Source organism: Papaver somniferum, chromosome 3 (genome assembly GCF_003573695.1).
Source record: "Papaver somniferum cultivar HN1 chromosome 3, ASM357369v1, whole genome shotgun sequence".
Taxonomy (NCBI): Eukaryota; Viridiplantae; Streptophyta; class Magnoliopsida; order Ranunculales; family Papaveraceae; genus Papaver; species Papaver somniferum.
In genome coordinates this window covers 956168-975758 of record NC_039360.1, presented here as the reverse complement: position 1 = coordinate 975758, position 19591 = coordinate 956168, and the positions used below count along the sequence as shown (strand labels likewise).

General features: G+C 36.2%; 1 protein-coding gene and 1 pseudogene across 1 annotated transcript; both read right to left on the bottom strand.

The window, feature by feature from the left end:
• Nucleotides 1-11069: 11069 nt before the first annotated feature.
• LOC113360836 (protein NUCLEAR FUSION DEFECTIVE 4-like) lies at nucleotides 11070-12900 on the bottom strand. The gene is made up of 3 exons (XM_026604284.1): nucleotides 12571-12900; nucleotides 11619-12484; nucleotides 11070-11534 (listed from the first exon to the last, which is right to left on the bottom strand). Exons 1-3 carry the CDS (start codon nucleotides 12898-12900, stop codon nucleotides 11084-11086), a joined length of 1647 nt encoding a protein of 548 aa, XP_026460069.1. The 3' UTR covers nucleotides 11070-11083.
• Nucleotides 12901-14725: 1825 nt separating this feature from the next.
• Nucleotides 14726-17925, bottom strand: LOC113360835 (annotated as a pseudogene).
• Between the last annotated feature and the right edge of the window lie 1666 nt (nucleotides 17926-19591).

Genomic DNA, 19591 nt, shown 5'->3' with positions numbered 1-19591 from the left:
AGCCACCCCAACATTCATTTTCTGGTTCCGCCACTGATGGTGCACACCTACGTGGTTGGGGGAAATATTAAAAGAAGAAAGAAGACCGAGATGGATTAAGAAAACATTGATTCTAAACAGATAACAAAATAAATACAAAATTGGTTAAAAAGACCAAAACCAACAATTTTTTGGTGAAAAAGATATGTAAAATTTGATACTGTTTAACTGGACAAAAATGTAAATATTGTCAGGATGTAAACAGTTTTATCCTACCCATTTTCAAATAATTTTTCTTATTTTTAATTTACATCAGGATGCATCCAGTTTCATCCTCCCTATTTTTAAAGTTTAAGCCAGGATGAATCCAGTTTCATTCTTGCTATTTTTTTGGTGTCCATTTCACCCATACCAATTTTTACTCGTCCATTAGAACCATGTTTTAAAAATATATGGACAAATGACCCATTTTCCGCACAATAAACCACATAAAAGCCGAATGCTAAAAGGCTCTCACAGTTTTTTTTGGTCCCATGGGCCCCACGGAGGACAGTAGGGGACGGGAATCTGTGAAAAGTTTTTGTTAAGAAAAAGAAGACCGAGATGAATTTTTTATTTTTTAAGCATAACAAAGTAAATAAAAGAGGACAAGAACTTAATGTTTCTTCCAAAATCCTATTGACACTTGCCCCTATAATTTGCGTAAATCATATATCAGACGAACCATGTTTTAGGGCATATCTAAAAATTTCAGCGCATATTGAATAAAGACAAAAAAGGATTGTAAATAGTAAAATCAAAAGCCTCTTAACCAAATATTTTTGGTAGTTGTTTTAGAAAATGTACGTTCGTTCGATCGTTAGTTTAAGAAACTAGTAATAATTCCTGACGTAGAAGAGATTTTTTTTATACATAGACCTGTGTCCAGTGATAAATTTAGTTTATGAGCTTTCATGAAAACAAAAACTTTATCTTGAAGGCGTGAGCTTTCACAAAAATTAGTGTAAACGTTCGTGTCGAAGACAGACGATCGTACGAAGGAAAAAAGTTTTTCTTATATGAAACCGTGACATGTTCCAAAAAAAATAAAATATATAACATATTTTATTTACGCGAGTGTGCTCACGTTAAAGAACAATTTTTGAAAATGTTTTACATAAATAATTCATGCTTTTTTATTTATTTATTTTTTTACGTGAGTTAATCACGATTTTTCATTGTTTTGTAAAATCAAAACACGGGTTTTGAGCAACCCTTGCAATTAGATAATTTATTTATGATGAAATATTGTCTTGGTGTAAATTTCATAGTCCAATTGTGGATGTTTATACTATGAAAATTATGTTCATGATTTTATGGAAAACCAGTTTCAATCATCATGATAAGGTTTTGTTCGTTATTGCAGGTTTCAAAGAACGAACTAATTTGGAGCGTTAACTCTTATATCACAATTACTGTGTTAATGAAATTGTAAAAAAGATAAGAGTTAAGAATTGCCATTTTTGTAGATGTCTGCATAAGTATTCTGTTATCAGGTTATATAACTCCGTCGTATTGTCGAAGTTTGCACCTTATATGATGATACAGTGAAGTAGAATGTTTTGTGCACATTACAGCTAGGATGTCTGACTCCCAGGAAAATGATGCCTCCAGAGACGATACATGTATGGATGAGACTTCTGCTGGTGAAGAAGAAGAAGAAACTCCGGGGCTCAAAAACGTTCCAAACATAGATGGTGCATTTTTCGCGGTTCAACAGGGAAATGAAAAACGTCTTCAATCTCCAGCATTTCGCCTTTTGATAAATCCTAGAGAAGTTGTTCAGAAGAAGTTGGTGACTCCTCGAGCATCCATTCGATTTTGTCTTGAACGAGGACTTTTCCTTGCGTCGATTATAAAATTCAAGCTTTCTCGACGGCCTTTAGAAAAATTCTCTGGATTGGCGAGACACATGCTGGGTTTTCCTCGTGTTAGAGGCATGTTGGACAGAGCATAGGTGACCAGATCTATCCAAGCGTCTGGAGATTTGTTCATTTTCCATGACGCGCGAGGTATTGTAGCTCTACTTGCTCGCTGGTAACCTTTCAAGTTTGGACACTTGGGAGTTTAATGAGTCATTTTGGGAACTAAGACCATAATTCTCACTTTTCAAATTATCAATTTGATCAAGCGAATATGAATGATTATTATTCAATTGGTCTTACTGATCACCCAACTCTATATCCTCCTTACAAGCATCTTCAACTGAATATGGGAAGTTGAATCTTTCCATGACTTTGCTTTTGGTGTATCTCTATATATTCACACGAGCAGAGGCAAAAAAAAATTTGCGAATAAATACATGCAATAAAGCTTAATGGAAGAGCGAGATAAGATATAATCATATAATTAATAAGAAAGAGAAGGAAATACCTCTGAGCTCATGATTTTTGTTGCGAAGTTTCTCACCCAAGACCTCCCCAGCATAAACATCGGCCTTCAACATGGCATTCTGACGAGTAAGATCTCGTATAATGGAACTAGACTCTGAAAACCCTTCAGCTTGGATAAAGAGGCGTCGAGATTCCATACAATCAAAAGCTTCGATAATTGAGGGATCCATCTGAGAGAAGATCTCGCTCCTAGTAGATTTATCTGGAGAGGCGTCCCCCAGAAGCTTGACAAGGGACTCGCACAAACGTTGTTGGGATGAATCGTTGGAATATGAGCGAGCGAGTTGTATCGAGAAGAGGATTTGTTCCCAAGTTTGCTGTGTCAGGAACATATGTCTCAGAAGAAGTCAACCTCGCTTGAGGAGAGGTATCTGTACGAAGAGGAGAAGTGGTCAATACTGTACTCATGGAAGGGATGAACGAGGTAAATCTCAAAGGGGAATAGAAGAGGTAGTCCACATACATGGGAATAGTTGAAGAAATGGAAAGGGGTATATCCTGCAAAGATGCAACGACTTACTCAGTAGAAAAGGTGATGTCCTGAGTTGTAACACTCAACTCCTGGGAGCTAGAAATCACATTGGGAAAAGAAGAAGAGTGTGGAGGAGATACAAGCATAAGGTCCTTACAAGGGTTTTGAACATGACTGATGGCAGGAGTAGAGAATGAGGAGAACGCGATAACATTCGCCTGAGGAAGGGTAGAAGATGACAGAGAAGTGGTAATGCTAGCTTGATCAGAAGCACAAGAATTCGCCTGAGTACTAGACTCATGTTGTGTAGTGCTAGGATTCTTTTTGAAACTCGTAAGGGTCATGCGAGTATTAATGGTAAGGGGTTGTCTATTTCTTTTAGGTTTATTTTCTTTCTCTCTCGCATCATCTTGCGAACATCAACGCATATAAGAAACAGGGGCAACAATATTATTCTAAAGAAGAGAGGTGTTTCTTAATACCTTGTCATGCAATGCTTCCTCTTGAGAGACTTTTTTTATTGGGGCTTGCTATTTTTAGGGTTTGGAACAGTGAAACGAGTTCCGGAAGAGGAAACTTTGCTGCAACAAAACCAGTATGGGAATTATCTATAACAGCAGAACAATAAAACAACGACACAGAGAGAACAGTAGCAGCGGAATGGAAAGGACGTTGATTAACTACGGACAAAAGAACAATCTATACACAGCAAAGGGGATAATAGAAAAGTTAAAAGAGATAAGACAACTGTGGAGAGGAATCCATTAGATACCATCAACACTAGCAGGAGGGAAGATGAAGGTTCTGAGAAGAAAAATCAAAAAAGGTTTGTAGGAGAAGAAAAACTAAAGAAAAATCAAAAAAGGTTTTATCTTCTTTACTCCAATCGACGCTAACCGGACTACAAATTTCTTCATCTTCGACTAATTGTAGAGACGTTATTCGTTTTTCTAATCAGCAAATCAAATTGACTGAAGTTGTAGATCAAGAACCAGATCCTCTCTACAAAGAACTCGGGTTTTATGACAGTTACATAGTGAACTTCGGCTTACAATTGAAACGAAATATCAGCCGAATTACTCATTGATCTTCATTCTGAAAGTGCTAATGAACACAATACGGCTGATAATTAAACACAAAAATGTTAGCTGAGCTTCACCTTATGAAGGACAATGTTAAGTTTGGTTATCCTATTTTTGGCTCGAGTCAGCCGAACTTAGGTTTAACAGTTATAGAGTGAAGTTCGGCTTCTCAGACGAACCGAAGTATGTTTTAAAAAATTTAAATTTCAGAAAAAACTTTAAAAAACTAAAAAAAAAATTAAAATAAAATGTAAATTGAAAAATTATTTTTTTAAAAAAGTAAATGATAAGGACATTACTGTCATTATCAACTATCGCGGATAAGGGATTATTGGTTTTACTACGTAGTGATAGTGACTCTATTTTGTCCTTATTGTGTATTCCGGAACAAAATTTGGTATGCCTCAAAACAGGTTTCATTCTTAAAATCGGTGACAATTTAGTCGTTCTTTTTTTGGGTACGATTTGGTCCAAATTTTTTCATATTTAATAATAACCGATTTTTTTCTGTTGTTCATTGGATTACTGAAAAAGATGTTACAGTTTCATTAATAACATGTTTGTTTAATAGCATATCAGAAGTAGCTTTTCGACTTCTAAAAGTCGAAAATTAACTTTTTGTGAAGCAAAATGGTTTTGCTTCTGACTTCGACTTCTGGAGAACCAGAAGTCAGAAGCAAATTTATATCCAAACGCGTTATTAAGGAGCGCTTAGAAAAGCCAGTTTCTTTCTTTCTTTCTTTTTTACTACAAAAGAGGTAAAATTTTATTAAAGAGAGAAAAGCTATAACAACCAAGAAAATTACATAATTTATGAATTTATCCCTCTACGCTCGATACACTTTCAATTTAAATTTGAGATGCTTTCCAATTCGTGATAAAATCTGTAAAAGTGGTTCATCTTGAACACCAATGCAGAGTGGACAAGATGTTTATTGAATCTGACAACCCCTCTTGTTTAAATTGTGGACTGTAAGTATTGAGTTGTAGTCTTCCTTTTGATGGTACGTTCTTCTTCCATACATAGTTGCAGTCTTCAGCAGAGTCTTGACCTTGTTGTTGCATGAGCCATTCATATCCAACTTTTGTAGAATAGCTAGAAGATAGGAGGTAGCTTAGAGTGTCTTCTTATGATCCACAGGGACTTCAAGAATTGGAGTCGAACCTAGAAGTTCATGTAAGTTTTCCAACTCGCTTGTAACTTCAGTTGTAGGTTGTTTTAGAAGATTAATACACCAGACTCCATCTTGGACTAGATCAGCAATTTTGGCATCTTTATGAGCTGCATCTTTAAAAGCCTTTTTGTGTGTTTCACAAAAGGGTATTTGATTCTTCCATGGATCCCTTCAAAATATGATTAATCCCTTCCCTGAACAAAGAATCACTTTTGAATTCCACTATATGATGCTCTTTTATTTTGAAATATCTTTCTAGAAACCTCCCCCATAAGAAGAATTGTATTCTTTAAGAAACACATCATATTTCTCAGGCAAAGTCTTGTATTTGGTGATTTTCTTCCATAGGGATTCTCTTTCTTGTGTGTATCTCCAGTTCCACTTTGCTAAAAGGAATTTTTTAGTGGCTCTAAGACTTCATATTCCCAACCCCCCACCCCCACCCCACCATTATTTTTTTGGCTTTATCATTCTGTCATCTAAATCAGGGACATAAAATACACGGGAAGGCTTGCCAATGCACTGCTAATCAATTCAAATCTACCTTCTTTAGATAAGAATTTTCTTCTTCATTTAGCTAGTTTTGACTTGAATTTATACCAAGAGTTGAATCCCAAATACTAGTTTGTTTCCTTGTTGATCCAAGTGTCATTCCTAAATATTTTATGGGAAAAGCTTCAATGTCAAAGTTGAGGATTCTAGCAATGGCTTGGGTTTTGTGGTCATCTCTTATGCTAGTCACCTTACTCTTCTCAAGATTTACTCTTAAAACTTGTGATAGCTTCATAAATTTGATGTATCATTACAAAATTTTCAACTTCTTCTTTTGCATCAAGAAAGAGTAGCGTGTCATCAGCAAATTGCGATGAGACAAACTAATGCCGGGAGAGGTGCTGAATCCAGAAATCAATAGTTCTTCAACTCTTCTAAGAAGTCTTGTTAATACCCCAGCTACAAGAATGAAGAGGAAAGGAGAGAGGAAATCTCATTTTTTAGTCAATTCTAATGTTTCAACTTATTTCTAAGGCTTCCATTAACTTCTTCTTTTGCATCAAGAAACATTAGTGTGTCATCAGCAAATTGCAAATAAGACACACTAATGTCAGGATGGGTGCTGAATCCAGAAATTAGTAATTCTTCATCTCTTCTAAGAAGTCTTGTTAATGCCTCAACTACAAGAATAAAGATAAAGCGAAAGAGGAAATCTCCTTGTCTCAATCCTTTATGAAGTTTAAACTTATTGCTAAGGCTTTCATTAACTAAGACTGAAGATTGAGAGGATGAGAGACACCAACATATCCAGTTTCACTGTTTGTCAACAAACCCTGCACCTTTAAGCAGATAGTCTAAGCAGAAACAAATTACATTATCAAAAGATTTTTCAATGTCCAACTTGACAAGAATTCCTGGTTTCTTTGAGTTTATTCTAGAATCAATCAGGTCACCTGCTATAAGAATTCCATCTTGAATTTGTTTTCCTTGATTGTATGCTCCTTGATGTTCACTCATTAGTTTGGGAATTACCAACTTAAATTTTGTAGCTAATAATTTGAAGATGATTTTATAAATGCAGCCCACCAGACTTATGGGTCTTAAATGTTGAGGTCCGGATGTTTTTTTTTGGGGGATGAGACAAATGAAGGCACAATTGAGCCTCTAGTCTATCTTCTCTGAGTCATAGAACTGTTGTACCACTTTCATCACATCAGTTTTGAGTACTTCCCATGCAAATTTAAAGAACTCCATATGATATCCATCATCCCCTGGAGATTTGTTGTTTCCACAAGCTTTAATTGTTTTCCATACTTCTAATTCTTCAAAATGTCTCTCTAACCATTCTTGAACAACTGCAAATATTTTTGGAACATCGTAATCTTCTAATTGTGGTCTCCAAGAATGTAGTTCAGTGAATAAATTTGAGAAATGCTTGCTGAATTCTTGTTTAATCTCTAGACGGTTGAAGTTGTCTTCATTATCATCTTGTACATTGTGTTTATTTTCTTTCTCCCATTATCTAACTGATGAAGATACTTATTTTTTTTCTCTCCATCTCTAAGTTGAGTTGTTTTAGATCTATATTGCCATTTTTTGAGAATTATCAAACCTAATATGTTTTAACTCAACTTTGCTATTAGCTCTTCTATGAATCTACAGTCTCAAGTTTTCCATCCTCTTCTTTTAAATTAAATTCATCAATCTTCTTTATCAAATTCTTCTTTTTCTATGCTTTCTACCCATATTTCTCTTTGACCCATCTTTTGATGAAGTACTTTAAGTTTCGAGGCTTCTTAGAAAGAATAAAACTTAGGGACCCAGTGTACTCGATTACATTCCACCAGGTTATCAAGTTACTAAGAATTTTTTTATGGTGCAGCCAATAAGTTTGATTTTTTTAAAGGAGGATTGTGACGTATCACATTACCATGTTGTGAGAAGAAATGGTGAGTGGTCTGAAGAGTTTCTGGAGAGAAGGGTTTGGGCCACATTTGGAAATTTATCTTCAAACTCTGGAGATATAATAATGTTGTCCAGTATGCATAATATTGGGTCTTGATTCATATTGAACCAGGAGTAAATAACTCCATCCATTGGAAAATATATTAGGTCTTCATATGCATGAATTCGTTGAAGAGTCTCTTGCCAAGCTGTGATCCTCCTCTCTTATTCCTTTCTCATCTTTTTCTAACAGCATTGATATCCCCAGCAATGCACCAAGCTCCTTCATACCAACCAACCAAATAATATAACTCTTCCCAGAATTCTCTTCTTCCTCAGTCAGACAATGAGAGTATAAATTGGTGAGAGTCGATTCAAATCTGTCCGATTTATTGACAAATTCCTGGCTCAAAGTATCTGTTGAAACCACTTCATATATGAATTCAAGTTTGTATGTATCCCATATTGTCAGCATACCTCTACCCAAGCCTTCTGAAGCTATCATCCTTTAACCATTCCTTTCATTGCCCCATAAACGTTTCACTAACCAATTTGAAACTTTTATCATTTTGGTTTCTTGAATGACCATTGCAATACGTTTATATTTTTGAATCAAATCCTTCAGATGATCCATTTTGTTTACTGCATTGATATCCCTTGCGTTCCATGATATTATGTGAGCATTCATTTGATTAGAATCCATTTGTAATAGCTTGTGCCCCTTCATTTTTTTTGGCAGCAAAACTGGCCAAGTTTTTATCATGCCTTTCAATTATTTAAAAAAAATATGTGTTGCAATGCTTGTTGTTTCCCCGTCTTATATATTAACTCTTAAGTTGCTGCTCACATCCATCATTAGTTCTACAGTGGTGAATATTGTTTCAATATTTGATCCAGTCAGAGTTGAGATTGTTTAAATCAATGACCACTCTCCCATTTTGAACCTCAATTGATGATCTTTAGCAGTTTCCTGGATAATGATTTGTCTTTTTCCTTACTCATTGGATTGATGTCGTCTAATACTAGTGAGGATGAGGTGGTTTCCATTTGCGGTTCTGGGGTAGTTTTTGGACCAAAACTCGAAATTCCCATTTTATTTGCCTGATTATGTAACTGAATCTTCTTTTTCCTGAAGTTTTATAACATAATTATAATTTGGTTAGTCCCCCTGAGTCAGCACTAGAAATTACATTCTGCCCTCTTTGAAAAAGACCATGTTGACTCGGGTCTGACCGAGAACTTGTTGTTTGTCTCTTTCTTACTGACACATTTGAATTTTGTACTTTTTTTTTTATTCAAGTCTGTCATAAGGTAATGCTATTCTTTCTGCGAGGGAGACTTTTTACGGATGTATTCCGGCTGCCACCGAACTGAAAGTAGATAAAAGATTCCTTCAATTTCAATGTCTAGATCAACTAGGATTTTTTGAAGATCTCATGTGATAGAAATTCTACAAACTTTTGGGTTACAAAGACAAGTTTTTTTTCTTCTAAATTTCTGCAAGCCCTCCAAGTTTGTTGCCGATGGCGATAAATTTGATTCCGACCAGAGATGTAGAGGTAGCCCTGTTATTCTCACTCACCATTTAAATTTATTCAGAGCTTCTCTTGGCAGAACTTCATTGATGCAAGATCTCTATTTTACTTCAATAGATGTGTCTGCTTCAGACCACTTTAATGGTGTCAAACCACTCATCCATTCACTTTCAGAGTTTGGATAAAAAATGGATAATTTTTTTCCCGTAATTACCAATTTAATAAACTGGTTCCACTTTAATTTATATGATATGGACTTTACAATTTCACTCCAAGAAGTACCCTGAAAAGATACCAACATTACTCGAGACGTCCTAGAACTGTCATGTAATAGAAATTTATTATATCTTTCCTGGTAAGGAACTATTGGGTAGAGCGAGCATTAACACCAATCTGTTGTTCTAGAATTTCGTCCATTTTCTACCAACCTTTTTCATTTACTCCTTGGGGAAGACAGACAGAGTTATTCCTTCTTTTGCTGGCATCATATCTTGCAATTTTGATGTTCTCCTCTTTTATTGCTTTTGATCTCTACTAAGAAGAAATACGAGTCTTCTCTTCTGGTCCAGCGAGTTTCCTTGGTCTTCTTATCTACTATAAATGCTAGAATCTCCTTGATCCAGCGTCCAATTTCTGACGAGAAAAGAATCCAATACCTCTTGCCGTCTTTCCTTTTCTCCTCTGCACGAATACCACCTTTTTTCCCAGCTTTATCTTGGAGATTTCAAATGTCTTCCATTCAATTTGCATAACCTTTTTTGAATCTCCCATGATTTGTTGACTCAGAAGGAAACCGATTTGCAGACGCTCTCGCTCCTCTGTTGTGTACTCTCTCCCTCCCACTATTAAGTGACCTAGTTCAAGTTCGCACACGTTTTAAGGCAAGCAAGGGGAATAGTATTTTTAAGCACTCTTTACAATCATACCTTATGGATAATAAATAGTGAAATTTTGAAATGATTTATCTCTCAAACTATACCATGGATGTTCGCAAACTTCGTACCATTGAAAAGTATTTTGAAACACCTATATAACGAATATAAACATGTCTTTCAAATTATGCTATTTCTTATATTTCTTATAATCAATTAAAAGGATAATTTTAAAAATATGTCCTTATTTAGTGATATAGGTCACTTAATGGTGGGAGAAAATCTAAAAGTAACTAGGTCACTTATTAGTGGGACGGAGGGAATAGTTAGTTACAAGTTAGATTTTTTTGTTCGACCCGGATATATACGTAGAAAAAGTATTGAAGAATTTAAGGTTGGTCATGTATATCATGTTTGTTTTTTGTTTTTGGACCTGACACTTGATTCATTTGGATCCGACTTATTATGTTTATTTTGAATCAGATATGACTCAAAAATGTATGAATCAATGACTTAGTCTCATGAATTGAGGGCATTTCATTCCCCGACTCAACCACATCATAGTCAGGGATTAAATCAGGTCGTGATTTAAAGTTGATTCAAACTAAAAAAACAAAGGACCTGACATCTGACTCGTCCGAATCAAGGCTTAAATCCGATTTAGAACCCGAATCACCAAAAAATAAACACCTTGTTATTATAGTGTTAGAAAATTAGTTACGGTAACAAAAATAAAATGGTCAACAATTAGCACACACAATACATGACGTTATGTGCGTTCTTCCCATGTTGTTGTGCTTTACTGCATATGCTTACTTCACGTGCTGATTAACCAGGCACAACTCAATCCACGAATCTACTACCGTGTTGTGTTTGCCAGATTGTGTGATGTGATGTTTCCTGTTGTGCTCAAATTTTAGCACTGTGTGACATAAATGTGCTGAAAGAGATAAATTGATAGCATTTTTGAATTTAATAAGCGCTGATCAAGATCAAGCTGATATTTTCAGGAAAAACAAGTTTCAACATACAATTAACATCGAAAGGAACTTAATCTTCAGTTTCATTTTTTTTTTCTTTCGGATTTACACCTAATTTTCCTAGCCAGACTTCTTACCGATTTGGATCTTTTTGTAAAGTTTCTTCGTTCGGAACACAAGTACCACGTCCAACACCAAACCAACTACACACGACAAAGCCATGACCACAAAAACTTGTCTGTAACAGTGAGATCCAACACATGTATTTCCACCTCCTTTTGTTTTAGTTGCTTGTGCATCGTACAAAAAACCAGCTAGCAAACCAGAGAATAGGAATGACCCAAGGGGAAGGTTCAAGATTAGAATGTTGTAGATCAAACCATAGTATTTAAGGCCAAATAGTTCTGAAGCAGTGGGAACTGTAATGGCAAGACGAACACCGTAGCAAATACCAACAACAATTGAGCCCACGTACAAAGAACCTGGTAATGCAATGGCTAAAACAACATATCCTAGAGACATTGGGATTTGCGATGCAGCGTTCCATAGTGGCCTTGGTGTTGCATGATTCCTGCATTATGAATGAATGAATTCAATAAAGTCGACAGAAAATTATAAATATAAAATACACGAAAGATTACGAAACAGCACGTACTTGAGAAAATATTCAGATATCGTTCCTGAGCCGATACGACCAAAGAAACCAAATATACTTGTAAGTGATACAAATATAGAAACATCAGCATGCCCAAGAGCTAAACCCATTTGCCCCAAATTATTCATCACAGCTAAACCAGTACCTACACCACAAAGAAACGAAAGGAAAAGAATCCAGAAATCTAAAGTTTGAACTGCCTCTAAGATTGTGTGATCTTCGCCAAGAATTGGTTTCTTGTAATCCATTTCAACAACTTTGTCATCAGTTTCTAAATCTTTTTCTTCTACTACTACTTGTACCGATTTTTCTCTCATTTCTGTTTCAACTGTTTGTGTTTCTGCTTCTTGAATTCTTGTTTCAACATCATCATTATTAATATTATGAGAGTTTGATGAGTTCTTAAATATAGAGTATAACGGAATAGATAATGGCGAGACTACTAATAGAAATAGAAGTCCAGAAGCGAAAAGCAAAGACATCAGATGACTGTGCTTCCCGGAGAGATCATATATTAAGAGATATAGAGCAACAATGACAGCAACGATATTGAAGAAGTTCAAATATTTGGATTCTTCTTCTTGTTGGGCAGCCGTATTTGTAACCGGAACTTCGCGGAGGAAGAAAATTGCGGTGAGACAAACCACGGCAGGAACTATTGCTAACATGAGTAGAAATTTTGAAGGACTATCAGCAAACAAAGCGCTACAAACATCTGTGAAAATTGCTGTGCTTAAACCCACAAACCCTTTTAAGATTCCAGATACAGGACCGCGATTTTTACGAAAATTACGCATGCATGTAACTAGAATCGCTGTATTCATCCATGTTGTACTGTTTCCTCCCAGGGCCAGAAATATGCACATCTGCAGTTAAGAAAAAAAAAAGTTTCTGAAATGTACACATCGGAGTGTGCTAGTGCAGGACCTGGAGAAATGGAACAGTGTTATACCTGCCAGTAAGGAAGAGGATGAATTTTCCGACTAACAACAAGCCATTGAACGCCATAACCGATAAGACCTTCCAAAGATCCAATTAATAAAATAACAGGAGTAGTAAGACGATCGGAAGCTATACCGGCAAGAACACCAAAAGCTTTACCAACATCTTTAGCTACTGATAGATTATTTAGTTGTAGCTGAGTTAAAGACATTAATGATTTTAGAGCAGCTGAGTAGTTTGAAAATGTATAGTTGTTTCCTGATATCGCTTGTACCCATATTGCTGTTACAAACCCTAACCATTTTCCTAGTGAAGAAGGAGAAGATGAAGATTCATGCATGTTTATTAGCACTAAAAATCTTAACTGATGAAGATGTCGCTATTTTATTTTGCTCAGTAAATATGTCGGTATTAAATGGAAACTATATACAACAGCATAAAAATGGAAAGTATAATGAAGATGAAGATCCAACAGCTCAGCATGCACCTTGTTGCCAATGTTAGCCACCAATGAGCAGAGCCGGTCCTGAGTCTAGAAGGACCCTGTGCGAAAAAGTTTCGCAGGGCCTTTTATAAAGTTAACGCAAATGATAACTCTTAATGTCCACCTACATGCACAAAAATACCCAAAGCAAACTCAAAATATATAGTCATGGGCAGGTGCATGCGGAAATAATATGATAAAGATTCAAAAAGTACTGATGGTCTGGAGCTGAAAAGTATAACAAGAACAAGTAGTCAGCCTAGTGGATTAAGGAACTTAATTATCTCACCCATGTCACTCGTTCGAGTCTTAACTAGGGATGAGCATGGGCCGGTATGGACCGGTTTTCGCCTCGTCCGCATCCAATCCATTGCACTACGGTTTTCAAATTTGGCATCCGCATCCAATCCAGATCCAACGAATTTTCATCCAATGGATGCACGGATGGACGGATTGGGTACGGATAATCCAATGGATTTGTTTTAGTTAAAATTATGGTAAAGAAAATAAAGCTAACACAAATGACTCCTTATAAAACCTGCATATCCTATATATGCATACAAATATAAAAATGTCATGTACAACACCCCAAGCAAACATCTTAAAAATTCCTAAATGATTCATAGTATTTTCTAGAACTATATAAAGGTCCTTAATTTAACGGATATGGATGTCCAACGGATTTTCATGGTTGCATCCGGGCCCAATCTGTTATCCGTTGGATTTCAAAAATTCCATCCGCATCCAACCCATTAACGAACGGTCCGGACATCCATCCGCAAAAGAACGGTTGGTCCCGGTTAAATCCGCGGACTACGGGCTAAATGCTCACCCTTAGTCTTAACAGAGGCAAAGATTTTTTTCTTTTTTTGATACGTTGGCTTACTGGGCTTGGAGGGGAAAGTGAGTATACATCATAGATCCATAGGGAAAAAGGCCTCAGGCAGAGCTGGGCCCTGTGCGGTCGCACACCCTGCACACCCTCAGGCCCGGCTCTGCCAATGAGGAAGACATCAATGACGTCAATCACCTACCTAATAAGAAAGAAAAACATTAAATCCGCTGAGAAACGAAAGCACATGGTGGTCTTGCACAGTCTGTGCACAATTCTTACCAGAGTGGCGCGTGTTATAACCAAGTTTCTGTAACTTCGGCCAGTGGTATTCACTTGGACGCTTGGACGTACCTACGTTTTAATTGTGGGTGAAAAATTGTGGTCTGTACGGCACCCAGTGGATTATAGGTCGACTTCAGATAACTTTTGATGGCACAACTTTGCACCCAAATAAGCCTTCTTTATTTTTGTCGGTAAAGAATTTAATGTTGATGAATTTTGAACTCGGGTCGTGAGAGGAAGGAACTCTTCTGGTCTTTAACCACAGTGGGAATTAGCCAAGGAACTCCAGTCTCGGTAGTAATGATATTCTTGTATTTGTCCTTTGAAAATAAAATGAAGTGTTGTTGATGCAATTGAACTTTTTTAAAGGTTTCAAAAATACATTGACTAATCAAATTGGTTTCAGCAGTATTGGCGTGGGGGACAAATAGAGGTAATAGAACACTCCAATTCAAATAAGATAAGATCAAAATATCCTGAATTACCGATCGATTCCAATTTTGTCTGTAAAGACTTGACTTTTCATTGTGAGACAAAGGAAGTAGATATATTTTTCTGGTATGACTATCGCGTGCACTTGACTCTACCTATCCATAGTTTTCCATCTCTCCTTCACTTCAGTTGCAGCTTTTAACGACCTTACCTTCACTGTCCTCCAATATTTGCATTGACGAGCACTCCATGAAGTCGGCCTCCAATATTGAGGAGGAATTGGATCTTGGCTATGAATGGGTACTTCAGCAAGAGTTTACTGAGTCCAGGTAAAGAACACATACATATAGTTGTATATGGATCGGAAACAGTGGACAGCCACCCAAAATTCTCCCTTTCTAAAGGTTGGTTCTTACATTATCTGGAAATCCAGGTAGAAAGGCAAATACCTAAGAAGTCCCCGCCTATTCTCCTTTCCACCAGTATCTCCTCCTATTAACAACTCAAGTGTAAGCATCGTATGCGATTGAATTCCAATGAGCATGAAATATGACGACCTAGAGTTTTTGAGAAGAGATAACCAGCAACAGCAAGAAAATTGAGGATTTGAGGGCATAAAATTGGGAGCTCTATCTAGTCACATCCTCGTCCTAAAGTTTCACCATACACAAACTAAACATGGATAACAGAACATAATTAATGGTGTCTTCCTTCCCTTTTAAATCATAGCTAATATAATATGTTAATGGAACAAGTAAAAGCATCAAAAAGAATTTATACTTTTGCCCGCGGGAGGAGACTGACCTGCCGAGGGATCCTTCACAGAAGATGAAGACCGACTTGTCCTTGCCCCTGGTACTCCATTAGGGAATTGGAGGTTTCTTACAAGGACGGTGGGTTCCTTTGTATTTGGTTTGTATTTCAAAAGCCTCCCTGTATTGTCTCCCGAGAAAACCAGCTGAATGAAGTTCCTACAAGTAAATAAAGTGTTAGTGACTTGTAGAAACCATCACTGCCATGTGTAAATGATATGCTGCTGAAACCCAACAAGGCCAACTACCTCACGAGCATGTTCAGTTACATCATGGTCTAATGCCCAATAGTGCCTTATACTGATAGCTATATACGCACAATGTGGAATCATGGTAAGATATACTCTTACTACAGAGATAATTGTAACATAATAACTGACAGAGAGCCAAGCTTTTTGTTGCAAAAGGAGATATCATCGGAGTAGACAACCTTAATTATTTCCTGGGTATTTATTTGTAATCTTGATTTATATTCAACCCTATGAGATGGTTAAGTTCTAGTTCAGCTGAAGGATGTAGGTTGGCCCCGTTGAATATCCCTATGTGGTCAGCTCTGAACTGATACTGTGCTAGCTTTTGCAGGGAGACAAGCAGCATCTGAAGGATAAGACTGTTTCCAGATCACTCTCTGGTCAGTGCAGGCACTTTGACGGGATTAGTAAAAATTCTAAGAGTCACTGTGTCAACACACTTTATGAAACTCTGCTTGATCATTAGATTTGGTCTGTGGCAAAACAAGGTTAAACGCTAGAGATGAGAACAAGGAATGAAAACTCAGAATCTTAAACTTCCAAAACCCATTTGTAACTTACTATGGCTTCTCCATTTTCCTATCTGCTTGTCCATCCAGAGCAAGATAATGACCATGAAGACTTTCGTCTATGCAGCTAGGAAGCCAAAATCTCCTTAACAGGATATCTTCCCATTTCACCTATGTGGCTATGATACCTCTACAGGTGAAGATAACAACTAAAAGATGAAATCTCCCAAGTGAGAGCTATTTCCAGATTTCTACACACACACACAACATGCAAATATTTACTCTTGGTAAGTCAAGGCACCAATATCACCCTTCAAATAAAAGAGTCATAGTGAATCATGGGTCTACAATTTCTTTAGTGGTAATACTGCAATGGATGACTATAATTAAATGCCTACAGTCCAGAGATTAATCTCATTAAGTCTAGCATGGACTACATGAATAAGAGAAAATTAAAGCTAAAATCAATATATCCAGAGGTAATAACATCAGAGTATGCAAGAAAATCTAACCTCCTCTGGTAGGTAATGCTACTAGCTGTAAAATATGTGTTTCCTTCATTATCAATATCAAAATCATTTGTGAATTACAACAGTATGCCTGCTTTCAGTTGCCAGTGATGCAGCCAATCCACCTTCTGGGCAGACCTTCATCAAGCCGAGATACGCATCACAAATATACATATCTCCAAAAAAATTTATAAAAAGTGAAATATGCTCATTCTTCAAATATGCCAAAGCTGGCGCTTGTGGGTTGCGCAGGGCTGATCCCAAAACCTGTTCAATTTTCTGAACAACAACACAGATTAGGCTGTTCAATAAATATTTTATTGTATAATCAACATATAATGATCAAGGAACAGTAAACCCCACCTTTCGCCGCCTCGACATGAAATGTAAAACCTGAAGCCGCAGCTGATCCTAGAGGTGCCAAACCATCCAGGGAATATGTAAAGAGCAGCCTGACAAGCCCTGTATGAAAAATAGATGCCAAAACAAGCTTCCACTATTATAATAGAGAAATCTCATAACTGACAGTACAGACTGGGTAAAGTAATAACCAATGTTACATTCATAATATTAGTAATCTACAATTGTACGATAAAATTGTGTACGAAGTAGAATATACTAAATTTACCACTTCACAATATGTAATAATCCAACAACCAAAGGTGAAACTATGACATTTGACATTAAGAGATGTTCATAAATGTCGTATCCTTCCTACCTCAACACCACCTCACTTATGAATTCTGATAGACATCCAAATGCTAGACCAATAAACACTACCCCATTAAACAAGACAATAAATTTAGTAAATGAAGTGATACCTAATAGAACTAACAGATTTTACCAATTGGGAAAAATTAGTGAATGAAGGTAGCTGCATCTTCATTTTTCATATATAAAGGTAGGATGATAACATCAACAACCAGGAATGACGTGATAACAACGTAGAAAACATGATGATGCCTTGTCAACATGCACTGGAATAAAACAATCAATAGACAGACTATAAAACATGATGATGCCTTCTCCTTTTGTCTCAACAAAGAAAAAGAAACAACTATGATGAAATCAAAATGTAGTTTCAACATACCTGAATTTCATCAGCAGAAAAACAACCCCCAGAGCAATCAATTAGATACCAATTTCCACAGTAAGCAGATTTGTATTGTTTATTACAATAATAGCTTGGATCATAAGCACTGCTGAGGATAATCTTGCATCTCCATCCATTTCAACTCATCCTTTTCATTTTTCTCTTCTCTTTTCTCTTCTGCAAACTCCTCTCTGCTTTTACATTCTCTACAGGGTTTCTACTTTCTAGGGCTTACCAACATTTTGTTTATGGTTCAGCTCGGAGTGTTTGTTACACTCCTATTACACTCTTTAGTCAACCATCAGACCGAGTCTAGACTCGACTCCCGAAGGCAACCTCACCAAAACAAGACTAGAAGTGGTTTTGTTGGCGTTCTCGGTTTCTCCATTTTTGGGCAACCAATACTTCTAATCTTTGCCGATTAAAAAAAATGGTCCGCGACTTATGACTCCAAAAGTTTCACTATCCATCCACAAAAAACTCGTCAAAATAAAATTAACACAAAAATCCCAACGAAGCAAAAGTAACTCGTGGTTTATGAAACCAAAATTTGGTTTCATCATAAAATTTGATGAAACCAGTTTTGAAATTTGAGATTTTTGTATCAATTTTTAAAAGTTTGGGGTTTTTGTATCAGTTATGTTTAGGATGGAGTTTTGATGGATCCCAACATTTGAGTGGGGTTTTTGTACCACAAGTTTGGTCATTTTGGGTTTTTATGACTAGTTTTGTAAAAAACAAAACAAAAAAACTGATAAAAAAAAAACTTCCGACCTTTGCTAGGTGGGTACTTTTGATAGTTCAAGGGCATGTTCGTCGATGTCAAGTAGTCTGCACGGAAGATGAAATGGTCACACCAGAAACATAATACCCAGAAAAATTGCAAAGCTCATGAGTTCGAAACATAATAGTAATGCCTTCTTAAACCTTCTTTCCATGGGTGAACAAAACTTTTGTTTATTATTAAAACTTGGTAGTTTGTTATAGTTCTACGTGATCCCAAAATCGGATTCTCTTAACTCTTAATCAAAATCCAATCAAATTAATCATCAATGTAACAAAAAGAATTAAAAGTCATTCACAATGTTTATTCTCCTCTTCGTAAAAAAGTTTTGTAGGTAAACGATTTTCTTCATTATCATAAACATTTGATGTGATTATCGTGTCTTTGTTGATGAATGTTTTAGTTTTTATTTCTTCTTGGAACAACTTTCATAAATAAAAGAAAAACCAATATGAGAAACCAAACAAAATATTACGAAATAGCTTAGTATCTGCTGAAATTAAATGAATACACATGCTAGTTTTATATTATCACTGCTGAAATTGAAGTGAACCCATGTATGTTCTTGGGATTTAAATTGGATTTATCAACTGATTTTGAAGTTAACAATGAAGTAAAAATAAAATTTTAATGGATGAAGGTCCAACCAAGGAAAAAATGATGGAAAAAGGAAGATAAACATGAATTTTGTGTCTGCAAATATCATGAAGATGGAGGTAAGTTTTATTTACCCATCACAACGAGGTTTCTGATATTTTGGAAGGATTGTAATTAACTAGAATATGAGTTGTATTTAGTCACTGCCAATATAAAAGGTGGGCCAAAAATTTGAGGAAAATATATCTATTAAATTTTTGCCTATTTTTCTACATATTTCACCCAAAATTTCATCCTTCACCCCTTTTCCATATTCAAGGAGAGAGAAAAGGAACCAAACATTATGCCACGCATTTACGTCTCATCCATCATGTTTCTTTCCTCCATAATACTCGGCCTTAAGGAAGAACAAAAAAGAAGGTTTTACCTATTTCCTATCCCCA

Bases quoted from the DNA above. Each gene is read 5' to 3' on its own strand.
- LOC113360836 (XM_026604284.1), bottom strand. From the start codon at position 12,900: ATGCATGAATCTTCATCTTCTCCTTCTTCACTAGGAAAATGGTTAGGG. The intron at 12,485-12,570 runs GTATAACACTGT...TCTTAACTGCAG, and splicing joins ATCCTCTTCCTTACTGGCAG to ATGTGCATATTTCTGGCCCT. The intron at 11,535-11,618 runs GTACGTGCTGTT...TTCATAATGCAG, and splicing joins ATATCTGAATATTTTCTCAA to GAATCATGCAACACCAAGGC.